Below are 25,431 nucleotides of genomic sequence, written 5' to 3'. Positions count from 1 at the left end.
CCAGGTAGCAACATTAAGACTTCCGGTTTTTTGATTTTGCCTTCAAAATAAAAGTCTGCAGTAAAACGCTGTATGTGTGATACGAAATAAATCATTTTAGCAGATATTGCATAATGTTAAAATAATGTTACAAAAAATCTAAACTAAGGACAATTACTACTTTATATAAGATAAATCATATTATAAGGTGGAGGATAAATGGTTGGAGCTTAAGTAAATGAATGTAAAGAACATAATATTCTACAGACCATATTGATGTAGCACTAGAGTCTATATATGGTGTTATTTATTGGATGACTGTGGTCTAAATACCCAGCAGCCGTACACTGTAGGCTTATACATTACATATTGGCTTATAGAGAAAAAACTATTCTATGTGCCGATGTAAAAGTGGGGTTGGGAATACTCAGTAGGGTCTGTAGAATTGATATATGGTTTTATTTAATGGGGCTCTGAATAATACTGAGTGTTGCTGGCCTTTTACTGTTGTCAAATAGCTTAAAATAGGGTTGTAAAAACTATTGGACGCTAAATCCGGAGAAATGACAGACCATGTAAAACAAACTGTTGGTCACTAAATCCGTCTAGAACTACCACGTAAAAATGGTTGGCTGGTATGCCCTCACCTGTCTGAGCGGTCGGCTGTGAATGCCCTCACCCGCTATATACTTCTAACTGATGGGTTTGGTTCTCTATAGTGCTGTCTGGTTAGAACATGATGTTGAGGCCCATCACTGTACTCTTGATAGTCACCACCACACACACACAGACACAGCTGTTTCCATTTGAGGATGTTTATATGATTTTGTTGTGGTTCTATAAGACAAAGATATGCACACATGTAAACAGTATTAGTTAAGAGTTATAACTATGCAATATACATACAGTATATGTACATGAATAAATGGCAAATGGCAGTACACTTATAATTTGTCTATAAAGGGCTATAAACACAGCATCAATGTAAACATAAACTTAAACATTCACCTCATGGAGAGAGAGAGAGAGAGAGAAACTAATTACTTGGATTGACAAAGGGTCAAGATTGATGGCACCCTCTCTCTCCAGCCTTGTGTGAGAATCTGCCAGGCTGAGACCTTATCAGATCTGCCATGGCGCCACAGGGTCGTAAATTACTCTGCGCATGAGCATGCTCCAAGAACTGTCTGGGATGACTCTAGAAGCTTGCCTATGGCAGCAATAAAACACCTTAATAAAGGCCACTATGGGAAACACTGTGGTAGCCTGTGCATTCAAAATACCATGCTTATCAATACAACAATTAAACCACTTCTGCAAAAAGTACTTGTGCAACCAATGCAATAATAACACTTATGGCAGTACGAAATAATACTACATATGATAAACAATATGCAAAGCAGTATTGGCAACTCTAACATTAAAGAATACTAACAGCAATACAGTAGGACATATGGCTGAAACTTATCAAAGTAACATGAAGTAATTAGTGGTAATGACCTATTATTTCACAGCATGTAAAATCCCCCCCAAAAAACCCGTAACTTACATTTCGATGCATGCACAACATTCAGACATTTGTGTTACTGTCGACAATAAAAATTCCTCAGAAACATGCATCTTCTCCCTTCAGACGACGATAACGCTCTGACCTGAGTGGGCGGGTGCAGTGTCCAGATCCAAATTTCCAAGCTCTCTGATTGGTTGTGAATGGCAGGGCTATGATGGGTGAGGGATAACTTAGGTAGGCTGAGCAGCCAAACTAACGGGACTTAAGGGAAACTAAAGGGACTGTGAGGAGAAGTTAGGCAGAGAGGAGAGGAGCAGGACAGCCTTTTTTACAGGGGTGCCTGGACACTATAAGGTACAAATATAGCACTGTACAGGAAAAAACGATTCTATGTGCCGATGTAAAAGTAGAGTAAGGAGTACTAAGTAGGGTCTGTAGAATATATATGTGGTGTCATTTCATAGGGCTCTGAATAATACTGAGTGTTGCTGGCCTTTTAATCCTCCCATTACGTTGGTCACAATGCAAACCACTGTATATGGATACATATTGGCTTCTAGAGAACATTTTTATTATTTGTGCCGATGTAAAAATGGGGTGGGGAGTACTCAGTAGGGTCTGAAGAATGTATTTATGGTGTCATTTCATAGGGCTCTGAATAATACTGAGTGTTGCTGGCCTTTTACTCCACCCAATCCATTGGCCACAATGCGACTCTATATACAGTACCAGTCAAAAGTTTGGACACACCTACTCATTCAAGGGTTTTTCTTTATTTTTACTATTTTCTACATGGTAGAATAATAGTGAAGACATCACAACTATGAAATATCTCATATGGAATCATGTAGTAACCAAAAAAGTGTTAAACAAATCTAAATATATTTTATATTTTATATTCTTCAAAGTAGCCACCCTTTGCCTTGATGACAGCTTTGCACACTCTTGGCATTCTCTCAACCAGCTTCACCTGGAATGCTTTTCCAACAGTCTTGAAGGAGTTCCCACATATGCTGAGCACTTGTTAGCTGCTTTTCCTTCACTCTGCGGTCCAACTCATCCCAAACCATCTCAATTGGGTTGAGTTCGGGTGATTGTGGAGGCCAGGTCATCTGATGCAGCACTCCATCACTCTCCTTCTTGGTCAAATAGCCCTTACACAGCCTGGAGGTGTGTTGGGTCATTGTCCTGTTGAAAAACAAATTTAAGTCCCACTAAGCGAAAACCAGATGGGATGGCGTATCGCTGCAGAATGCTGTGGTAGCCATGCTGGTTAAGTGTGCCTTGAATTCTAAATAAATCACAGACAGTGTCACAAGCAAAACACCCCCACACCATCACACCTTCTCCTCCGTTCTTCACGGTGGGAACTATAAATGCGGAGATTATCCGTTCACCTATTCTGCGTCTCACAAAGACACAGTGATTGGAACCAAACATCTCAAATTTGGACTCATCAGACCAAAGGACAGATTTCCACCGGTCTAATGTCCATTGCTCGTGTTTCTTGGCCCAAGCAAGTCTCTTCTTTTTATTGGTGTCCTTTAGTAGTGGTTTCTTTGCAGCAATTTGACCACGAAGGCCTGATTCACGCAGTCTCCTCTGAACAGTTGATGTTGAGATGTCTGTTACTTGAGCTCTGTGAAGCATTTATTTGGGCTGCAATTTCTGAGGCTGGTAATGAACTTATCCTCTGCAGCAGAGGTAACTCTGCATCTTCCTTTCCTGTGGCTGTCCTCCTTCATTTCAAAGTTCTTGAAATGTTCCGTATTGACTTATCTTCATGTCTTAAAGTAATGATGGACTGTCATTTCTCTTTGCTTATTTGAGCTGTTCTTGCCATAATATGGACTTGGACTTTTACCAAATAGGGCTATCTTCTGTATACCACCCCTACCTTGTCACAACCCAACTGATTGGCTCAAACGCATTAAGAAGGAAATAAAGTCCATAAATTAACTTTTAAGAAGGCACACCTGTTCATTGAAATGCATTCCAGGTGACTACCTCATGAAGCTGGTTGAGAAAATGCCAAGAGTGTGCCAAGCTGTCATCAAGGCAAAGGGTGGCTACTTTGAAGAATTTTAAATATAAAATATATTTTGATTTGTTTAACACTTTTTTGGTTACTACATGATTCCAAATGTGTTATTTCATAGTTGTGATGTCTTCACTATTATTCTACAATGTAGAAAATAGTACAAATTAAGAAAAACCCTGGAATGAGTAGGTGTGTCCAAAATGTTGACTGGTACTGTATATGGAATACATATTGCTTATAGAGCAAAAACTATTCTGGGTGTCACACTAAAAGTATTGTAGGAAATACTCAGTAGGGTCTGTAGAATGTATATGGTGTCATTTCATGGGGCTCTGACTAATACTGAGTGTTGCTGGCATTTTACTGTGGTCAAACAGCTTAAAATGGTGTGCCTGGACACTATACAGAACAAATGTAGCACTGTACAGGAAAAATGATTACTTGTGGCGATGTAAAAGTGGAGTTGGGAGTATTTTAGTAGGGTCTGTAGAATGTATATTTGGTGTTATTTCATGGGGGCTGAGGTCTATATGCCCAGCAACACTTTCTACTCCACCCACTCCATTGGCCGCAATGCAATACACTGTAGGCCTATAAATTACATATTGGCTACCTTCAAATGAGCAGGTGCTATCCATGGTACTGAACTGAAGACAATGCCTATATACACACTAAACTATCAACCCTCAAAAAACAAACACATAAGTCAAACTTTTTAGTCAAAACAAAAATCTTATTTATTTACAATTTAAAAGTAAATAATATCAACCAGGCACAGTCACTACAGTCACCAATTTTAAAAGATGTGTCAGTTAAAATTCATGGTCTAACACACTTTATGATACATTCATTCGTTGCAATCCCTCATCTAATAAATCCAGAGCGTGGCAGATAGCATGGTAGGAGCGTTGGGCCAATAACCGGAAGGTTGCTGCATCGAATCCTGGAGTCGACAAGGACGACAGGTACAACTCTGTCGTTCTGCTCTTGAGCAAGGCAGTTAACCCCCAACAACAACTGCTCCCCTGATGACGTGATGTCGAAAAGGCAGCCCCTGGCACCTCTCTGATTCAGAGGAGTTGGGTTAAATGCGAAAGACACATTTCTGTTGAATGCGTTCGGTTGTGCAACTGACTAGGTATCACCCCACAATTTATGGCCCATGAGCAGGCACTTAAGTTTGCTAAGTAGCCTGTTTTTGTTTTAGTGTTAGTTTTTTACCTGTTAGAAGGTCTGTGAGAGGGTTTTTGCATGCAGGGATAGTCATGTATGTTTTTTTACAGAATAGTGTAGGTTAACAGGAAGAATAAACCAATATCACGATATGTCTTGCTCATATCGATATCAAACGGTATTGGTGTCATATCAAATTATCGATATTGGTGCCCACCACTATGTGAAATAAATAACACATTTATATTTAAATATAATTTAATTATTAAGCATATATGTTGGTGCTGTCATCTTCAGGACAGGAATCTTTTATCATCCAAAACCTGTATCAATTCGGCGTAGGCTTCTTCATTTTTCTCTCCGTCTTCTTCATCTTCATCCACGCTCAATATGGTGGCCTTTAGCCCTAGCAAACGCAAGTGCCCCAAAAACTTCGTCTCCCATAACTCGTAGTTTTTTTTTTTCATCTCCGTCGAAACATAATCTATTCCATCGGCTTCCATGTTCCCTCCTGGGCCCATAACCTGTTGGTGCTGTCATCTTCAGGACAGGAATAACGGCTTACTTAACGGAGGAATAAACAAACATGTTCATCATTGGTGTTTTAACCAGAACCCGGGAATGCCCTTTCTTTATTTTCACACATGCGCAGTTGTACATCTCTCATAGGGCATAACTGTACCAGTGTAAGAACACAATTTATAACATATTAGTCTATATGTTAACAATATAGCTTCGTTTCATCAGTCTGCTGTATCATTTAAGCTTCAAGTCTTAACTTCCTTCAAGTAATTTCATTTTACATTTTAGTCATTTTAGTCATTTAGCAGACACTCTTATCCAGAGCGACTTACAGTTAGTGAGTGCATACATTTTCCTTACTGATAACTCATGTAAAACATAGTCTTGCATGCCATTGTGAAAAAGTGTATTCACATTGCCCTCTCATAAGACTGCTTTAAAGAACAAGCACACATAAATACCACAACTGCTACTGTTTTTTAAAAGGCCAAGGCTGCAGATCGGACTTTTCTGGAGCCCACTTCTCAGCGGTGCAAATAGGCCTACCCATGAGAATATCTACAATTACTCTCTGAATGGACCCTGAATGGAACCCCACACTATTATTTGGATTGGTAAGCCTAAACCCTCCAAAATGTGCCTAATCTGACAAAACACACTTCAGTGTATCCTTGCTTATTTCGATGCCAACCTTTCCAGTTACATGCTGCTCATCTGATTCAGTTGTCATAGAGTTTACGATTTCCTCATCTGATAGACCTCTACCACAACTTTCTGTCTGTAAGTGGTAGTATTCATTCCCAATATCTTGGGTGTCTGAGATTTGATTGGGCTGCACCACTGACACTCCATCATATGAGCTCATGGCTACATCAGGATAAAGATCAGAAGCAGGTTATTTATCCTCAAAAGTGTGTACATTTTGCATATTAAGTTGGCAGTCGGATTGTCTTCTCTGAGCAGTTGACATTCCCTCATTTAAACTCTCCACAGGCAATAGGTTTTGTACCTGAGCCTCAATTACATTCTCTGTTTGTACCATTTTCCTTAATTTCAACTGGTTGTCACTAGCAATAGAATGTATAAATGTTACCTCTATTCTTGTCCCACATATTCCTAGGAATTTTGACACTATGTTTAGTGACAATGGGTTTTCCAATTGGCCATTGCAAAGTTTTGGCAACTTCCTCCCAAAATAGGAAATAAAATGTTTAATTATGCTGCATAACGGAATGTATTGCCATTGAAATAGCATGCTAATCCAAACATTTATTTTTTTAAATCGATTTTGATCTTCCCAAACATCCATGCCACCCCCATACAATGTATGTTTCAGATTTGGTGGTTCAACAGCATTATTTTCATTTATCATCTGTTGTGTCAAATTATTCTGATCTATGCATTTATCAGTACGGACAACTCCACAGTTAACTATCACCACAGACAACAGCATCACTATCAGTACAGTCAAATCCTACTATAGCACTAGGTCCACCCTTTACCAGTATACAGAAGATAGCCCTATTTGGTAAAAGACCAAGTCCATATTATGGCAAGAACAGATCAAATAAGCAAAGCGAAACGACAGTCCATCATTACTTTAAGACATGAAGGTCAGTCAATACAGAACATTTCAAGAACTTTGAAAGTTTCTTCAAGTGCAGTCGCAAAAACCATCAAGCGCTATGATGAAACTGGCTCTCATGAGGACCGCCACAGGAATGGAAGACCCAGAGTTACCTTTGCTGCAGAGGATAAGTTCATTAGAGTTACGAGCCTCAGAAATTGCAGCCCAAATAAATGCTTCACAGAGTTCAAGTCACAGACACATCTCAACATCAACTGTTCAGAGGGGACTGTGTGAATCAGGCCTTCATGGTCGAATTGCTGCAAAGAAACCACTACTAAAGGACACCAATAAGAAGAAGAGACTTGCTTGGGCCAAGAAACACAAGCAATGGACATTAGACTGGTGGAAATTTGTCCTTTGGTCTGGAGTCCAAATTGGAGATTTTTGGTTCCAACCGCCGTGTCTTTGTGAGACACGTTGTGGGTGAACGGATGATCTCCGCATGTGTAGTTCCCACCTTAAAGCATGGAGGAGAAGGTGTTATGGTGTGGGGGTGATTTACGGGTGACACTGTCTGTGATTTATTTAGAATTCAAGGCACACTTAACCAGCATGGCTACCATAGCATTCTGCAGCGATACGCCATCCCATCTGGTTTGGGCTTAGTGGGACTATCATTTGTTTTTCAACAGGACAATGACCCAACACACATCCAGGCTGTGTAAGGGCTATTTGACCAAGAAGGAGAGTGATGGAGTGCTGCATCAGATGACCTGGCCTCCACAATCCCCCGACCTCAACCAAATTGAGATGGACGGCAGAGTGAAGGAAAAGCAGCCCACAAGTGCTCAGCATATGTGGGAACTTCTTCAAGACTGTTGGAAAAGCATTCCAGGTGAAGCTGGTTGAGAGAATGCCAAGAGTGTGCAAAGCTGTCATCAAGGCAAAGGGTGGCTATTTGAAGAATCTCAAATATAAAATATATTTTGATTTGTTTAACACTTTTTTGGTTACTAGATGATTCCAAATGTGTTATTTCATAGTTTTGATGTCTTCACTATTATTCTACAATGTAGAAAATAGTAAAAATAAAGAAAAACCCTTGAATGAGTAGGTGTGTCCAAACTTTTAACTGGTACTGTATATATCTAATATTTTGGACAAATCAACAATGATTTTCGGGAAGCCTTTGACTCGCCTCCTGAAGTGTCACCGTACACAGCACAGCCATTGGTTAGGCAGCACAAAAAAGCTAACATTTACATTTTTATATTTTAGTCATTTAGCAGATGCTCTTATGCAGAGCGACTTACAGTTAGTGCATTCAGCTTAAGATAGCTACAGTGGGGAGAACAAGTATTTTATACACTGCCAATTTTGCAGGTTTTCCTACTTACAAAGCATGTAGAGGTCTGTAATTTTTATCATAGGTACACTTCAACTGTGATGGACGGAATCTAAAGAAAATATCCAGAAAATCACATTGTATGATTTTTAAGTAATTAATTTGCATTTTATTGCATGACATAAGTATTTGATCACCTACCAACCAGTAAGAATTCCGGCTCTCACAGACCTGTTAGTTTTTCATTAAGAAGTCCTCCTGTTCTCCACTCATTACCTGTATTAACTGCACCTGTTTGAACTCGTTACCTGTATAAAAGACACCTGTCCACACACTCAATCAAACAGACTCCAACCTCTCCACAATGGCCAAGACCAGAGAGCTGTGTAAGGACATCAGGGATAAAATTGTAGACCTGCACAAGGCTGGGATGGGCTACAGGACAATAGGCAAGCAGCTTGGTGAGAAGGCAACAACTGTTGGCGCAATTATTAGAAAATGGAAGAAGTTCAAGATGACGGTCAATCACCCTCGGTCTGGGGCTCCATGCAAGATCTCACCTCGTGGGGCATCAATGATCATGAGGAAGGTGAGGGATCAGCCCAGAACTACACGGCAGGACCTGGTCAATGACCTGAAGAGAGCTGGAACCACAGTCTCAAAGAAAACCATTAGTAACACACTACGCCGTCATGGATTAAAATCCTGCAGCGCACGCAAGGTCCCCCTGCTCAAGCCAGCGCATGTCCAGGCCCGTCTGAAGTTTGCCAATGACCATCTGGATGATCCAGAGGAGGAATGGGAGAAGGTCATGTGGTCTGATGAGACAAAAATAGAGCTTTTTGGTCTAAACTCCACTCGCCGTGTTTGGAGGAAGAAGAAGGATGAGTACAACCTCAAGAACACCATCCCAACCGTGAAGCATGGAGGTGGAAACATCATTCTTTGGGGATGCTTTTCTGCAAAGGGGACAGGACGACTGCGCCGTATTGAGGGGAGGATGGATGGGGCCACGTATCGCGAGATCTTGGCCAACAACCTCCTTCCCTCAGTAAGAGCATTGAAGATGGGTCGTGGCTGGATCTTCCAGCATGACAACGACCCAAAACACACAGCCAGGGCCACTAAGGAGTGGCTCCGTAAGAAGCATCTCAAGGTCCTGGAGTGGCCTAGCCAGTCTCCAGACCTGAACCCAATAGAAAATCTTTGGAGGGAGCTGAAAGTCCGTATTGCCCAGCGACAGTCCCGAAACCTGAAGGATCTGGAGAAGGTCTGTATGGAGGAGTGGGCCAAAATCCCTGCTGCAGTGTGTGCAAACCTGGTCAAGACCTACAGGAAACGTATGATCTCTGTAATTGCAAACAAAGGTTTCTGTACCAAATATTAAGTTCTGCTTTTCTGATGTATCAAATACTTATGTCATGCAATAAAATGCAAATTAATTACTTAAAAATCATACAATGTGATTTTCTGGATTTTTGTTTTAGATTCCGTCTCTCACAGTTGAAGTGTACCTATGATAAAAATTACAGACCTCTACATGCTTTGTAAGTAGGAAAACCTGCAAAATTGGCAGTGTATCAAATACTTGTTCTCCCCACTGTAGGTGGGACAACCACATATCACAGGCATAGTAAATACACTTTTCCTCAATAAAGTAGAAAAGTCAGAGCTAGCAGCCCAGAAACCCGGGAAGGAAGTACATTTTCTTAGAAATATAACTTTGCCCTGTGCTTCTCTGAGCATGCACTTCGTATAGCCTATAGTTTAGTATAAGCTACGGATCATTTGATTGAGACCACACGAAATATAGGCCCACTTGATATTGCGCACCAGGCAGAGAATCAGGAATGAAGGGCAGCACATACATTGGCATACATACAGTTTACTTCGGCACCTAGAATAGTTTTCTCTCTATAAGACAATATGTAATTTATAGGAATTTAATGTATTGCATTGGGACCAATGGAGTGGATGGAGTAGAAAGTGCTGCTGGGCATTTAGACTTCAGTATCATATGAATTGACACCATATACAATACTTTTACTGCAGCACCCAGAATAGTTTTTGCTCTATAAGCCAATATGTATTCATATACAGTGATTCATATTGTGGTCGCCAATGGAATATGAACAAATGTTAATAATTGTTACTGTTTAGACAATTATTTTTCATATATCATGAATAAATACGTTTTGACATTTTTCTACTATTACGTGGGGACTTTTATTTAGAACGTTTTCGAAATTCCGTGACCCGGAAGTACTTTTTTAGTGTTGCTGATGAGACGCTGATGACGCCAAGCTTAAGTGCGTGGAGCTGTTCACTTCACCCAAGTTTGCCATGATGATTTCTAATGAGACTAGTTCATAAGGTAATTTCGTGTTATTTTAAATATTTGATTTCATTGACTGTAAATTGTTAATGCATGTAAACAGCCTACATCGCTATCGTTTCAGTACTGTAGAAAGCTACAGGCTAACATCTTATCTGGCCAGACATTAAATTGGTCTGCCGTTAGCTAGCTAGCTAATTTATAACAGCATATTGAATAAACGTAGCTAGCTAGCTAGCTAAGCTACTCAGTTTCAAACACACTTACAATCTTACCGCTACACTATTCAAAGCAGTCTTTGACCATTCATTTGAAATGTATTTTAAACGTTTAACTGGGTGTTACTGTAACAGTTCAACGTGATCTCTGTAACGCTATGCTTCTGACAGTGTGTCAGTGGCACGTGGAGGGTAAACAACACTGCACACTTAGCTACAAAACCAACCACAAGGTGGAGTTTAAAATCAAATCCAATCAAATTGTATTGGCCACATGCGCCGAATACAACAGGTACAGACATTACAGTGAAATGCTTACTTACAGCCCTTAACCAACAGTGCATTTATTTTTAATAAAAAAAGTAAAATAAAACAACAACAAAGTGTTGAAAAAAAAGAGCAGAAGTAAAATAACAGTAGGGAGGCTATATATACAGGGGGGTACAGGTGCAGAGTCAATGTGAGGGGCACCGGCTAGTTGAGGTAGTTGAAGTAATATGTACATGTGGGTAGAGTTAAAGTGACTATGCATAAATAATTAACGGAGTAGCAGCAGCGTAAAAAGATGGGGTGCAAATAGTCTGGGTAGCCATGATTAGCTGTTCAGGAGTCTTATGGCTTGGGGGTAGAAGCTGTTGAGAAGTCTTTTGGACCTAGACTTGGCACTCCGGTACCGCTTGCCGTGCAGTAGCAGAGAGAACAGCCTATGACTAGGGTGGCTGGAGTCTTTGACAATTTTGTGGGCCACCTTTCAAACGTGGACTCCGGCATGGAGCGCATGTTTTTGTTCCAGCCCAGTACTCTGTTAAAGAAGACCCGGCAGCCTATTTAGGAGGTTCTGCAGCAGCAGTTGAGACAAGTCAGTAGATCAGGTCCAAATAGGTATACTAGTGTAGGTGATGAAGAAGATTGGATTCAGAGGTTATTTCCTAAATATACAGATGATGATGATGATAATAGTTGACAAACTTGATTGCAAAATCATTTATTTGGCCAAAATGGCAATAACTGGACTTGAGTACAAAAGGCATAATAATGCAAGTTACATTACAGAAGCTGCGTTTACACAGGCAGCAGCCCCATTCTGATCTTTTGCCCAATTATTGGCAAAAGAGCTGATCTGATTGGTCAAGACCAATTAGTGGGGGAAGAAATGTGAATTGGGCTGCCTGTGTAACCAGAGTGCCAATAGAATAAACTGGCAGAGCTATTAACTCACGTTACTTTGACAAGCAGCTATTTCCCCTGGACCTAGAATGAGGACCTGCCCGGCCTAACCTGGCATAAACCACTCAGTAAATTATTAATTAGAAATAACACTAATTAACATTTCACATGTAAGACATAATTTACATAAATGTGAATGTTTACAATAAACAATGAAAACACCGCCTAAGATGCAGAAATCTAACACTGTTAGGCGCGCAAGCTGTGGCTAAAGCCGTGAACTTTATGGTGCGGTGGTGAGTACAGATTGGCATTATGATGCGTTCATAACATGTGGGAAACTCTGAAAATCCTTTTTGTAAACTGGGTTCAATTAGTTGTGTGCATTCACATGCTTTGAATACGTTGAGAACGCTGATTGGCTAATGCCAAAAAAAGTAGGGCTATCATGCTGGTAAACAAATTCTAGTGTTCATAAACCATATTAATAGGTAAAAAAAAAAAAAAATGCTGTTATTGAGGTAATTTCCTTAGTATGTGACGTCAGAGTTCAGCATGTGGGAGAACTCATAGCTCAGAGATAATAGACGAGCTTCCCACTAGTAATTACCAGTTGGAGGGGCGTTCAAGTGGATTTTTCCCAGTCTTATTCTGGTATTTACGAGATGTAATGAACGCAGCATTAAAACAAACAAAATAAATAAATGATAATGGTAACCAGACTGGCGTGTTTTCTTTTACATGTAGCGATGCACAATGTTGGATGGGACTAGCGATAGCATAGTTAGGTAAGCAACACATTTAGTAGAAACCGAGTTAATGTGGGGGAGAAATATAGGGAAATGTCCGAGTCAGTTACTTGAAGATAACTGACAGGCACATCACACAGACACATGGGGTGCGTTCAGTTCGCCTCAACGTTTGCTACATTGTGTGACGGTTTGCACTGAATGACACGTTTCCTCAACACTGTTCTTCAACAGCCTTTGAGGTACGTTTGCTCCCATTTGGTGGGTGTGTCGAGGTGTGGCCTGATCAATATGGGTGTGACCAAACTCGTGCAGCACACCATACGGTAATAATGACACTCTGGGCCACCATAATCAACGTTTTTCAACTGGTCGTTCAGTACAGTACAGTTTCCGTTTAATTCATGGTTGCATACTGTTCTGTCGTACTGAACACAACCCTGATTTAATCAATCTAGGTTCATGATAGTTGATTAGTTGGATGATCAGATGTGTTAGTGGCGGCTGGTACAAAAGTATCAACACTGTGAGTTCCCAATTCCACGATTGAAGAAGAAATAAGTGGGCTCAGGAGAAGATTAGTTTGATGTCAAGCAGTGCTACTGCTAAGATACTGCTAAGCATTAATGCTAAGATACTGCTAAGCATTATAAAATGTGTATAATATCTTGTGTGCAAATCAAACTCCCCCACTAATTCCACAGCTCTCACAGACCCCTGTAGATCCATACCTGCGGTGTTCTGTTCATCATGATAACTCCAGCGTTTGAGTTGAGCCAGGACCCAGTTTTCCTAATCCTGACCATCCGTGTGCCCTACACTAGAACATCAGAGTTTGATCTCTACATCGATGGAGATGATTTCAAATTCTATGCCAAGCCTTACTTCCTCAGGTGAGTGACTGACCATCAGTCACATTTCTATGCTGCCATTATTGAAGTCACTATATTCATGTTTTCTTTGAAAATCTTGTTTTTATATACATTTTGAAAGGTATATACATTTGTAGTAATTAAATGCACACAGTTGCACCATGATATGCTGTAATTGTGTCAAAATGCTGATAGGCCACCTTCATGTTTAGTTCTAACACATTTTGAATCTCTTATCAAGACTGAATTTACCTGGAAAACTAGTGGAGGATGGGAGGGAAAAGGCCTCCTTCGACATTGATAAAGGTAATGTTTGGTTTTTACACTTTGTTCATGTTTTTATTGATAAGGAATCATTCATTAGTAGTTTTGCTGTTGGCTCTTTGCATTTTGGAATGGATGCGTGTGGTTGAAAGAAAATGCAGGCTTTCATATTCTGATGAAAACAGACCACCTAATGCATCGTTGATAGTGCATTATTGACCCTTTCATTGAAACACAATGTCACCCTATCGTTGTCAGTGCGTGTGTCCTCTTGAGCTCCCAGTAATCAAATCAGCATTACTGGTGGTTAGAAGGATGTTCTCACTAGACTCCACAGTGTGTAGTTAGCACTACAGCTAGTCAGAGCCACTCTAGCAGGACCCTGAGTGATGGGGCTGATAGCAGAGTCAGTGGGATTGATCCCTGGTGTCTCTTTACCACTCACTACAGAGACAGCCACACAGACTTCATTACTGGTTATGCTATTAGATATGAAGGGCCATTTGACCTGTCTGTGATGTAACAAATGCCTCCTGCAGCTTATTTCTGCGCATTTCTAGTGACACTTGGCCTTTTTGTTTTATTCATGTATTTATTCTATTTACCAACTCATTCTCATGAGGCTACTTTGCTTAGAATCCATTTTTTCAGTTAGGAGTGGAATACTCAGATCAATTTTTAAATCAATTTCATTTCCAATTATCTCTTTTGATTATGTTGGGTTGGTGAAGCGTTAGCCTTATGCTCGCTGACACAACATTGGCCCTCAATCAGCGATGCCCTGTTTGACACACTGTGTCTAAATAAGCCACTAACTGCTGCTAATATAGCTTCTCTAATGGGAGTCCCGGTTTATACTCGCAATTAGAAATCATTACGATACATCTTTTTAGGGCTGGGCGAAATAGTCAAATGTATGTATTTGACGTTATTTGATGGTTCTGAATAATACAAATTATAAATATGCTTTATTAGTAGTGCATGACCCTTGAATGGCAACAAATTAATTGTATGGGCTTTCTCCATTCTGATTTATTTGATACCCATTCAAGTAGTCAAATTTGGAAAACTTTTTATATTTATCCAGCACTGTGTCAACATATCGTTATAGACAGTATTGTAAAACTCCATATACTGGTATTCACAATATATCACCCAGCCCCACTGCCTTTGGACTCTTCAAGGCAGCCTCCTCTAAAGAGGCCCATAGCCAAGGCAATTAGCCGACTAGCATAAAGCATTTTTAAGGTAAATACTCCAACAAAGTGTTGAAAGATTTATGAGGTTTTTAAAAGGGATTAAGACTAGGAAATTATCTCCTTGGCTAGAGGTGGAATGGTCATATATTTTATAGACTGTGTAGTCCTTCTCTTGTAATTGCTGTTTTGAGAGAAGTAAACCTCTGCTTTTGACTGAATACGCGTCTGCAGAGATTCAGTCATGGATTTATCATGAACATTTATTGTACTACATGTAAAGAGCCAAATCTAATTGATGAAAAATGCTTCAGGACTGTTTACAGGCAGACAATGCTATCCGATTTGCTTCCACATTGTCTACGTCTCTACACCTTGTACAGCTACACATTCAGTTGTTGCATTTCTCAAACCGAAGATCTCTGCTGCAGTGCTGCCAATTGTTTCACCTGCTCCCTGATGTTCTCTGTGTGTCCCAGGTCTTTTTTCCCTGCGCGTCCCCAAGGAGACAGCAGGGGAGCACTTTGAAGGGCTCCAGATGCTGACTAGTCTCCTGGCTCCCAAAGGCTCCCGCTCAGCCAAGCCTCTGGTGGAAGACATGGGTATGTTGAAGTGTCATAACATTTACATTTTAGTCATTTAGCAGACGCTCTTATCCAAAGCGACTTGCAATTAGTGCATTCATCTTAAGATAGCTAGGTGAGACAGCCACATATCACAGTCGTAGCAAGTACATTTTCCCTCAAAGGAGATATCAACAAAGTCAATGCTAGTAGGGGGAAAAAAATATATATATATACCGTACCAGTCAAAAGTTAGGACAGACTTACTCATTCAAGGGTTTTTCTTTATTTTTACTATTTTCTCCATTCTCTCAACCAGCTTCATGAGGTAGTCACCTGGTGTGCAGAATTTGTCCTTTGGTCTGGAGTCCAAATTGGAGATTTTTGGTTCCAACTGCCGTGTCTTTGTGAGATGTGGTGTGGGTGAACGGATGATATCCGCATGTGTATTTCCCACCGTAAAGCATGGAGGAGGAGGTGTTATGGTGTGGGGGTGCTTTGCTGTGACACTGTGATTTATTTAGAATTCAAGGCACACTTAGCCAGCATGGCTACCACAGCATTCTACAGTGATACGCCATCCCATCTGGTTTGGGGTTAGTGGGACTATCATTTGTTTTTCAATAGAAAATAACACACCTCCAGGCTGTTTAAGGGCTATTTTATCAAGAAGGAGAGTGATGGAGTGCTGCATCAGATGACCTGGCCTCCACAATCCCCCGACCTCAACCAAATTGAGATGGATGGCAGAGTGAAGGAAAAGCAGCCCACAAGTGCTCAGCATATGTGGGAACTCCTTCAAGACTGTTGGAAAAGCATTCCAGGTGAAGCTGGTTGAGAGAATGCCAAGAGTGTGCAAAGCTGTCATCAAGGCAAAGGGTGGCTATTTGAAGAATCTCAAATATAAAATATATTTTGATTTGTTTAACACTTTTTTTAGTTACTACATGATCCCAAATGTGTTATTTCATAGTTTTGATGTCTTCACTATTATTCTACAATGTAGAAAATAGTAAAAATAAAGAAAAACCCTTGAATGAGTATGAGTACCAGTCAAAAGTTTGGACACACATACTCATTCAAGGGTTTTTCTTTATTTTTACTATTTTCTACATTGTAGAATAATAGTGAAGACATCAAAACTATGAAATAACACACGTGGTACACGTGTGACCAAAAGTATGTGGACACCTGCTCGTCAAACAATTAATTCCTAAATCATGGGCATTAATATGGAGTTGGTCACCCCCTTTTCTGCTATAACAGCCTCCACTCTTCTGGGAAGGCTTTCCACTAGATGTTGGAACATTGCTGCAGGGACTTGCTTCCATTCAACCAGAAGAGCATTAGTGAGGTCAGGCACTGTTGTTGGGCGATTAGGCCTGGCTCGCAGTTGGCATTCCAAATCATCCCAAAGGTGTTCGACAGGTTTGAGGTCAGGGCTCTACGCAGGCCAGTCAAGTTCTTTCAGACCGATTTCGACAAACCATTTCTGTATGGACCTTGTGCACAGGGACATTGTCATGCTGAAACAGGGAAGGGCCTTCCCCAAACTGTTGCCACAAAGTCGGAAGCAAAGAATCATCTAGAATGTCTGCTGTAGCGTTAAGATTGCCCTTCACTGGGAACTAAGGGGCCTAGCCTGAACCATGAAAAACAGCCCCAGACCATTATTCCTCCTCCACCAAACTTTACAGTTGGCACTATGCATTGGGGCAGGTAGCGTTCTCCTGGCATCCGCCAAACCCAGATTCGTCCGTCGGACTGCCAGATGCTGAAGCGTGATTCATCACTCCAGCGAAGGCGTTTCCACTTCTCCAGAGTCCAGTATGTTGCTGGAATCCATATTGATGTTTATGTTAAGCTAAAATCAATATCTCCCAATGAAACTGCTGGAGTAAGGACTTAGAACAGAAAAACCCACTGGATTTTGTCATTGGTGATGTTGTAATACGATTTGGCTTAATGGTTTTGTTTCTCATTAAGACATTGATGCTTTACATTACAGAGGCGTGCGGTGGTATTATGGACGGTGAGGAAGAGGATGATGAAGAGGAGTTTGACTGGCAGGTTGAGCAGGAGGTGTACATGGAAACCTCAGAGGAGCAGCTGAAGGAACTGCAGAAGTATGGCTTTGGGAATCAGAGGTCCGGAGTGTTCACTAGACTGCAGGTAAGGTCATTCATTGGCTTGGCAGTACTCTGTGCTTCTTGAAGACAATGACTAGTAGTGGAATGGTATCCTTTGAAAGCATTGCTAGGTTTATAATGCGATTGGTATAGTTCACATAAGTACGGCCAGGAGTTCTACCTGACCTTATGACCTGATCAGGAAAACATAGCATCATGTACAGCATGTGTCGGTTTAATGGAGGATTGTCCAATCAGGAGGAGCTGAGTGATGTCATCGACGTCCGAAACCCAGATGGAACCACAGTGTCAGAAAGGAGACGGGAACGGCTAGACGCTGAGACGTCCATATTCTGCCCTGACCATTACCTGTGAGTCATCCAAAGAATAGTACCCCCTAATTGAATCATTGTACATCATTAACAAATGCACAGATGATATCACTGATTAATTACATTGTATTCTATCACTTTCATTGTTATGACACTGACCTGTTTGTGTCTGTAGTGCTGACCTGTTTGAAGACCAGGAGATCCAGGGTCTGCTGAAGTTCTGCCCTTGGTGGTCTGATCTGAGCCCAGACTCCATCCGGCAGGGAGAGGCAGGTGAGCTGGAGTCCTCCCTATCTATCCCACCACTACCACACATGAAAGGATAGTTCATCCTCATTTCATGTGCTAAAGCTTGACATTAAGTTGCTCTTATATCTGTTAAATGATGCTGTAATTCATTTAGTAGCATTGTATTACAGAGTAGAATATAACCTATAGTTTTAGCTCAGTTCACACAAAGAGCAGTAAGATATTTCCACCAGCAGGTGGTATATAAATGCAGACAATGAAAAAGGAACTTAACTTTGGTGTCAAACTAGTGATCCCAGAAAGACAGAAGTATACATTTGTGTTAATGTATAAATAATTACTGTTTTAAACATTTTATATCCAGTATTGTTCAACTGTTTTGTTGGGTACTGTCAGTTGTGAGGTTGTGGCGTGAAGTTAGTTTAACATTCACTGGATTGATGAATTGATGAGTTTGACATTAAGACTACAGTGTTAGTTCTCTAATGGTCATTTGGAAATGCATCCCTGTGGTATTGGTTCATTTGGTTGCCTTTGTTTATAGACCATATTCTAGATCATCATTTCAGTTATCAGCTCTTAGGGCTTTCCTTAAAATGCAGAATTTAACAAAATGTCCCTAGCCATCCCCCATATCCAGACTTGTATCGTCATTACCTCACTCTCCCACAAATCCTATTTCTCTTATTTATCTCTGGCAGTCCATGACATAAGAAATCAATGAGTCATTTAAAAGGTGTGATCCACGGCTGGCAGGCTGGGCCCCACAGGTTTGTTTTCTCTTCTCACTCAGATGAGAGTGATAAGGGCTTATTGTGCCATCCAGATCTCCTAACAGCCTGCTAATTCCTCTGCTCCCACAGCCTCAACGAACACATGGCTCGTAGCCACAGTTTATGTTAGTACAGTCGTGGTCAAAAGTTTTGAGAATGACACAAGTATTGGTCTTCACAAAGTTTGCTGCTTCAGTATTATGAGATATTTTTGTCAGATGTTACTATGGTATACTGAATTACAATTACAAGCATTCCATAAGTGTCAAAGGCTTTTATTGACAATCACATTAAGTTTATGCAAAGAGTCAATATTTGCAGTGTTGACCCTTCTTTTTCAAGACCTCTGCAATCCGCCCTGGCATGCTGTCAATTAACTTCTAGGCCACATCCTGACTGATGGCAGCCCATTCTTGCATAATCAATGCTTGGAGTTTGTCAGAATTTGTGTGTTTTTGTTTGTCCACCTACCTCTTGAAGATCGACCACAAGTTCTCAATGGGATTAAGGTCTGGGGAGTTTCCTGCTCATGGACCCAAAATTCAGATGTTTTGTTCACCGAGCCACTTAGTTATCACTTTTGCCTTATGGCAAGGTGCTCCATCATGCTGGAAAAGGCATTGGTCGGCACCAAACTGTTGGATGGTTGGGAGAAGTTGCTCTCGGAGGATGTGTTGGTACCATTCTTTTTTCATGGCTGTGTTCTTAGGCAAAATTGTGAGTGAGCCCACTCCCTTGGCTGAGAAGCAACCCCATACATGAATGGTCTCAGGATGCTTTACTGTTGGCATGACACAGGACTGATGGTAGCACTCACCTTGTCTTCTCCAAACAATCGGAAAGGGGATTCATCAGAGAGAATGACTTTCCCCAGTCCTCAGCAGTCCAATCCCTGTACCTTTTGCAGAATATCAGTCTGTCCCTGATGTTTTTCCTGGAGAGAAGTGGCTTCTTTGCTGCCCTTCTTGACACCAGGCCATCCTCCAAAAGTCTGCCTCACTGTGCGTGCAGATGCACTCACACCTGCCTGCTGCCATTCCTGAGCAAGCTCTGCACTGGTGGTGCCCCGATCCCGCAGCTGAATCAACTTTAGGAGATTGTCCTGGCGCTTGCTTGACTTTCTTGGGCGCCCTGACGCCGTCTTCACAACAATTCAACCTCTCTCCTTGAAGTTCTTGATGATCCAATAAATGGTTGATTTAGGTGCAATCTTACTAGCAGCAATATCCTTGCCTGTGAATCCCTTTTTGTGCAAAGCAATGATGACGGCATGTGTTTCCTTGCAGGTAACCATGGTTAACAGAGGAAGAACAATGATGTCAAGCACCACCCTCATTTTAAAGCTTCCAGTCTGTTATTCTAACTCAATCAGCATGACAGAGTGATCTCCAGCCTTGTCTTCGTCAACACTCACCTGTGTTAACGAGAGAATCACTGACATGATGGCAGCTGGTCCTTTTGTGGCAGGGCTGAAATGCAGTGGAAATGTTTTTGGGGGATTAAGTTCATTTTCATGGCAAAGAGGGACTTTGCATTGGATTGTAATTCATCTGATCACTCTTCATGACATTCTGGAGTATATGCAAATTTCCATCATCAAAACTGAGGCAGCAGACTTTGTGAAAATTATTATTTGTGTCATTCTCAAAACTTTTGACCACGACTGTACAGGATGTCATACTATACGCTCAGGAAAGGATTTAGATTAAACATTATCACAGGAGGATGTGCTGGGTTGAGAGTGCCAGGATTCCTGTCTCTGCCTAGCACAGGAGAGATCGCACAGCCAAACAGCCATCAGTCAATGCTACGCAGCACTGATACACAACCCATTAGCAGCAGGCAGGAGGAATCCAGCATTAAGTTTTCCTGCAGCTCTGTGGACTCCCTCTTCTCATTCTGCATTTTGAGCACTCTGCCGGAGCCCCGGCACAGTTAAATGGGCCAAATTAAACTTAATGACTTATCTGACAGCTGGATGCGCGTTAGCCTTCCCCTGCCTGTCGAGAAATGTATTGGTCAGGAAATGTAGCCGTTCGTAGTAAAATCTTGATAGCATGCTTATGATTTAAAAAAAAATATATATATATATATATATTATAATGTGGGGAAGCTCAATTCTTATGCTTTCACATTTTGGCCTCCTTCAGTTCTTTTCCCTCCCTCGCCTCCCCTAAGACAGAGATATACAGTATATGTCAGCTGACAGATTGGTGTAGACACTAGTGCTAATGAAGTAGAAACCCCACCCTGGGCCTGTGTGCCCCCTCTCTCTCCCCCGTGTCGAGGCCAGAGCACTGACCGGCCACAGCTGTCCACATGAACTGAGTGGGTGGTGTTAATCCAACACGACAGCCCTGTCTCTACCTGCAGCACTTCTTATGGCTGGTTTGACATGCCAGTGGCAGTCTGTGATTCATTGCATTGACCCGCAGGTTCTTTCACTGCAGAAAATGTACATCTCAAACAATTGCGCTTTCAGTTTAATATTGAGCGTTGATGTTTGGCAATCGATGTAAACTGTATTAAAGTTTCTGCGGACCCTATGTGCCCCACACACATTGTTCTGAACTACCAAGGTCATACGTCAGAAGCCTCTCAGTGATGCACGATTAGCGGAGGTATATTTACTCCATGTCACTGGTACCATCTGGAGATCGGGCCATGCTACGGGGGCAGACTGCTCAGAAGACTGGAGGAACTAGGTCACAAATTAATCTCCATTCATCTGACCCCACCCTTCCTCCCCCCCTTTCACTCGATTGGCTAGGATCAAAGCTGAGATCAGTGAGTGCCATTTAGATTGGATAAGATTAAAAGATCTAATGGGACAGATAGCTGTCTCTTGGATGAATGGAGCTCTGCGGCTGCATTATGTAGGCCTAGTTAGCTTGTGATTGACAGTTTAATGGTCAGCAGTAATCCCACATTCATCCTGTTTAAAATGTCTCTCTTTAGATCAGTTACGTGTGGGGGAAAAAAACAGGATTAATAGTAACTGATGCCCTCTAAAATGTAGGCTAGATGTCACTGAATGATGACAGTTTTTAGAACATCTTGATAAATGCTGGACTGCTGTTCTAATAAAGAGACAAAGGAACCTGTTTGCCAGCAGGCCTATCCCTTTTCCTGATCCCTTTCTCCTGGTCGCAGACGGCTGCGACAGAGCCTGGACTCGAACCAGGATCTCTAGTGGCACAGCTAGCACTAAGATGCAGTGCCTTAGACCACTGCGCCACTCGGGAGGCCATGTATTACGATTCTCACGATTCTATATGTATTGCAATTCGTTACTGTGATTTTATTGCGATTCAATGGTCCAAACATAATGCTCACCATACATTACATGACCAAAAGTGTGTGGACACCCGCTCGTCGAGCATCTCATTCCAAAATCATGGACATTAATATGGAGTTCGTCCCCCCTTTGCTGCTATAACAGCCTCCACTCTTCTGGGAAGGCTTTCCACCAGATCTTGGAACATTGCTGCGGGGACTTGCTTCCATTCAGCCACAAGAGCATTAGTGAGGTCGGGCACTGATGTTGGGCGATTAGGCCTGGCTCGCAGTCAGTGTTCCAATTCATCCCAAAGGTGTTCGATGGGGTTGAGGATAGGGCTCTGTGCAGGCCAGTCAAGTTCTTCCACACCGATCTCGACAAACCATTTCTGTATGGACCTTGCTTTGTGCATGGGGCATTTTCATGCTGAAACAGGAAAGGGCCTTCCCCAAACTGTTGCCACAAAGCACAGAATCATCTAGAATGTCATTGTATGCTGTAGCGTTAAGATTTCCCTTCACTGGCACTAAGGGGCCTAGCCCGAACCATGAATCAGCCCCAGACCATTATTCCTCCTCCACCAAACTTTACAGTTGGCACTACTGTATGCATTAGGGCAGGTAGCGTTCTCCTGGCATCCGCCAAACCTAGATTTGTCCGTCGGACTGCCAGATGGTGAAGCATGATTCATCACTGCTCCAGATTCCAATGGCGGCGAGCTTTACACCACTCCAGCCGACGCTTAGCATTGCGCATGGTGATGTTAGGCTTGTATGCAGCTGCTTGACCATTGAAACCCATTTCATGAAGTTCCCGACGAACAGTTCTTGTGCTGACGTTTCTTCCAGAGGCAGTTTGGAACTCGGTAGTTAGTGTTGCAACCGAGGACAGATGATTTTTACGCACTTCAGCACTTGGCAGTCCCGTTCTGTGCACTTGTGTTGCCTACCACTTTGTGGCTGAGCCGTTTTTGCTCCTAGACGTTTCCACTTCACAATAAAATAGGTTACAGTTGTCCGGGGCAGCTCTAGCAGGGCAGAAATTTGACGAACTGACTTGTTGGAAAGGTGGCATCCTATGACGGTGCCACGTAAGGGCATTCTACTGCCAATGTTTGTCTCTGGAGATTGCATGGCTGTGTGCTCGATTTTATACACCTGTCAGCAACAGGTGTTGCTGAAATTGCTGAATCCACTAATTTGAAGGGGTGTCCACATACTTTTGTATAAATAGTGTATGTCTGCTGCAGAGAGACAAGGGGGAGCCATGAGAAAACAAGTTTTGATCAGTCATGGAAGTAAATGTGCTGGAAACAAATTGGCTCCCTATTTAAAAAGAAAATGGAGAACAAGCTATGATGGAAAAATACTGGAGTTTTTGTGCAAGTACAGCCAACTAGCGCAAAAATAATATTGCGACATTGTCAAAACGAGATGATATATCGTCAAAATAATATCCCGATATGTGTGTGTTTCCTACACTCGGGCAGCTGGATGTGGGCCAGTGGGGCGCTGAGTTTCTCCCCAGCGTCCTGGTTGATCTCCCGGGGAGGTGCGGTGAGGGGGAGGTGTGTGCTCTGCTTGGCCAGGCTGGGCTGCTGCAGCTGCACTGGCAAGGGAATCGGGGTACCGTCTGCAGGGATCTAAGCCCTGACGTAATGGAGCAGGAATCCAATTCCCACCAGAGCCAAGAGCCCAGTGCAGCCAAGAGGATCATTTGAAACTGCTGCTGTAGTGTGTGCACGCACAGTCAAGCCCACACACTCAGGGGCTCAGTATAGGGGCTGTCCCCACTTGCACCCCCCTCAATAGGCAAAGGGAAGGATTGCTTTCAGCTGTTCCATAAACTGCAGAGAAAGTGCTGACTTTGAATCTGTTCTTTCAGACATTCAGCTTGGTTTTCAGCACTGAAAGTTGCAAATAAAACTTTACAAATTTAATTTGGGTCGAAGGGTATCTTGATCAGTAACTGAGGAAGAAACTCAGGGAATTTATTATTTCCAAATGAACTGATAACCTAGTGCTTTCCTTGCACAATTCAAGCCATGGGCTATCTCTGCAACATAATAGAAATTATGGATCCCTCTTTTGCTTCATAGTAGAATATGTGCATGAACTGTTGGAAATGAATGCATTTGCAGGCATGATTAGGCCTATGTGTATGGACTGTTGTTTTGCAGCAGTGTCCTTCACTGATGATGAGAAGGAGCAGCTGAGGAAATTTACCAACCATTCCTACTTCCTGGACAAGAAGTCTCGTTTCCAGGTGTGGCTCAGCCTGGTGGACATCATCCTGGCATACTGCTACGAAGTGCGCACTACAGCGGGAGAGCACAACGTGAGTCAGCGACCGACAAGAGATAGTCACATTGCAGTTAGCCTTGAATGACAAATCTCTATCCTCCATGGGCTTACACCAAGATCCTATAGGGATCTTGAGAGTTTTATGTTGTCTTACTGTCACTAACCTTGTCTTGTCTGTTGGAAGTAGATGTTTAAGTGATAATACCAGAGAAGCCTGTGTTTTGGAGGATGTATTGGTATGAGTGTTGTTCGCAAACCGTGCCAATATATCCTCCGAACACTGCCTTCGAGGGCATAATCACTTTTAACAACCGGTTACCGACATTCAAATAATGATTGACATGCTTTCATTAAAAATGTTATTTTGATGAATTTATTCATACTATTTCATCCTTCCACGAGATCTAGTCCCGACTCAAATCTAGGGTTGCTACCCAAGCCGGCTGGTCGTTCATTCTATCGGTTAGTTTGCCAGAGACGCGACCCAGTCTTAGTCTTTTTGTTCTATATCTATGGACGCGACCCAGTCGTTCGTTCTAAATGTTACGTTGCCATGATGGCTGGCAATGTTCTTATCCCTTGCTTGCTAGCTAGCCAACAACGGCTAACACAGTCACGTCAAACAGTGCTGCCAGAATAACAGCAAAGTAGCTGCATTTGCGTTTGTTTAAGCTGTTTTCTAGTGACATTTATTTGGATTCATCCATAGCAATGAGCTAATGATGCGCGATTTCGCTTGGCATAGAACATTTGCTCTCTCACTAGGACACTAGCTGTGTAGGAGCTAGCCAACTACACATCTAACAATCACTTCAAACTGGAAAGACTGCAAGCTAGCTGCATTTCGTTTAGTTTGATCAG

The 25,431-nt window shown here is 42.0% G+C and overlaps 1 protein-coding gene across 4 annotated transcripts in view; it reads left to right on the top strand.

Annotated features, from left to right (window-relative positions):
• Nucleotides 1-10,428: 10,428 nt before the first annotated feature.
• The window catches only part of LOC121578276 (protein SHQ1 homolog), a 35,479-nt gene continuing 20,476 nt past the window's right edge, over nt 10,429-25,431 (top strand). Inside the window, exons 1-8 of one of the 4 annotated variants that reach the window (XM_041892527.2) lie at nt 10,429-10,514; nt 13,434-13,502; nt 13,723-13,787; nt 15,421-15,543; nt 17,513-17,676; nt 17,892-18,004; nt 18,141-18,238; nt 24,447-24,604. In XM_041892527.2, coding sequence (XP_041748461.1) covers nt 15,480-15,543; nt 17,513-17,676; nt 17,892-18,004; nt 18,141-18,238; nt 24,447-24,604 — 597 coding nt within the window. In that variant the 5' untranslated portion in view covers nt 10,429-10,514; nt 13,434-13,502; nt 13,723-13,787; nt 15,421-15,479. Of the gene's footprint in view, nt 10,515-13,313; nt 13,503-13,722; nt 13,788-15,420; nt 15,544-17,512; nt 17,677-17,891; nt 18,005-18,140; nt 18,239-24,446; nt 24,605-25,431 lie in introns of all 4 variants that reach the window. The other 3 variants (XM_041892526.2, XM_041892524.2, XM_041892525.2) reach the window with 3 other exon arrangements.

This window comes from Coregonus clupeaformis, chromosome 12, assembly GCF_020615455.1.
Source record: "Coregonus clupeaformis isolate EN_2021a chromosome 12, ASM2061545v1, whole genome shotgun sequence".
NCBI classification, from domain to species: Eukaryota; Metazoa; Chordata; class Actinopteri; order Salmoniformes; family Salmonidae; genus Coregonus; species Coregonus clupeaformis.
This window is presented reverse-complemented; position numbering and strand designations above follow the sequence as displayed.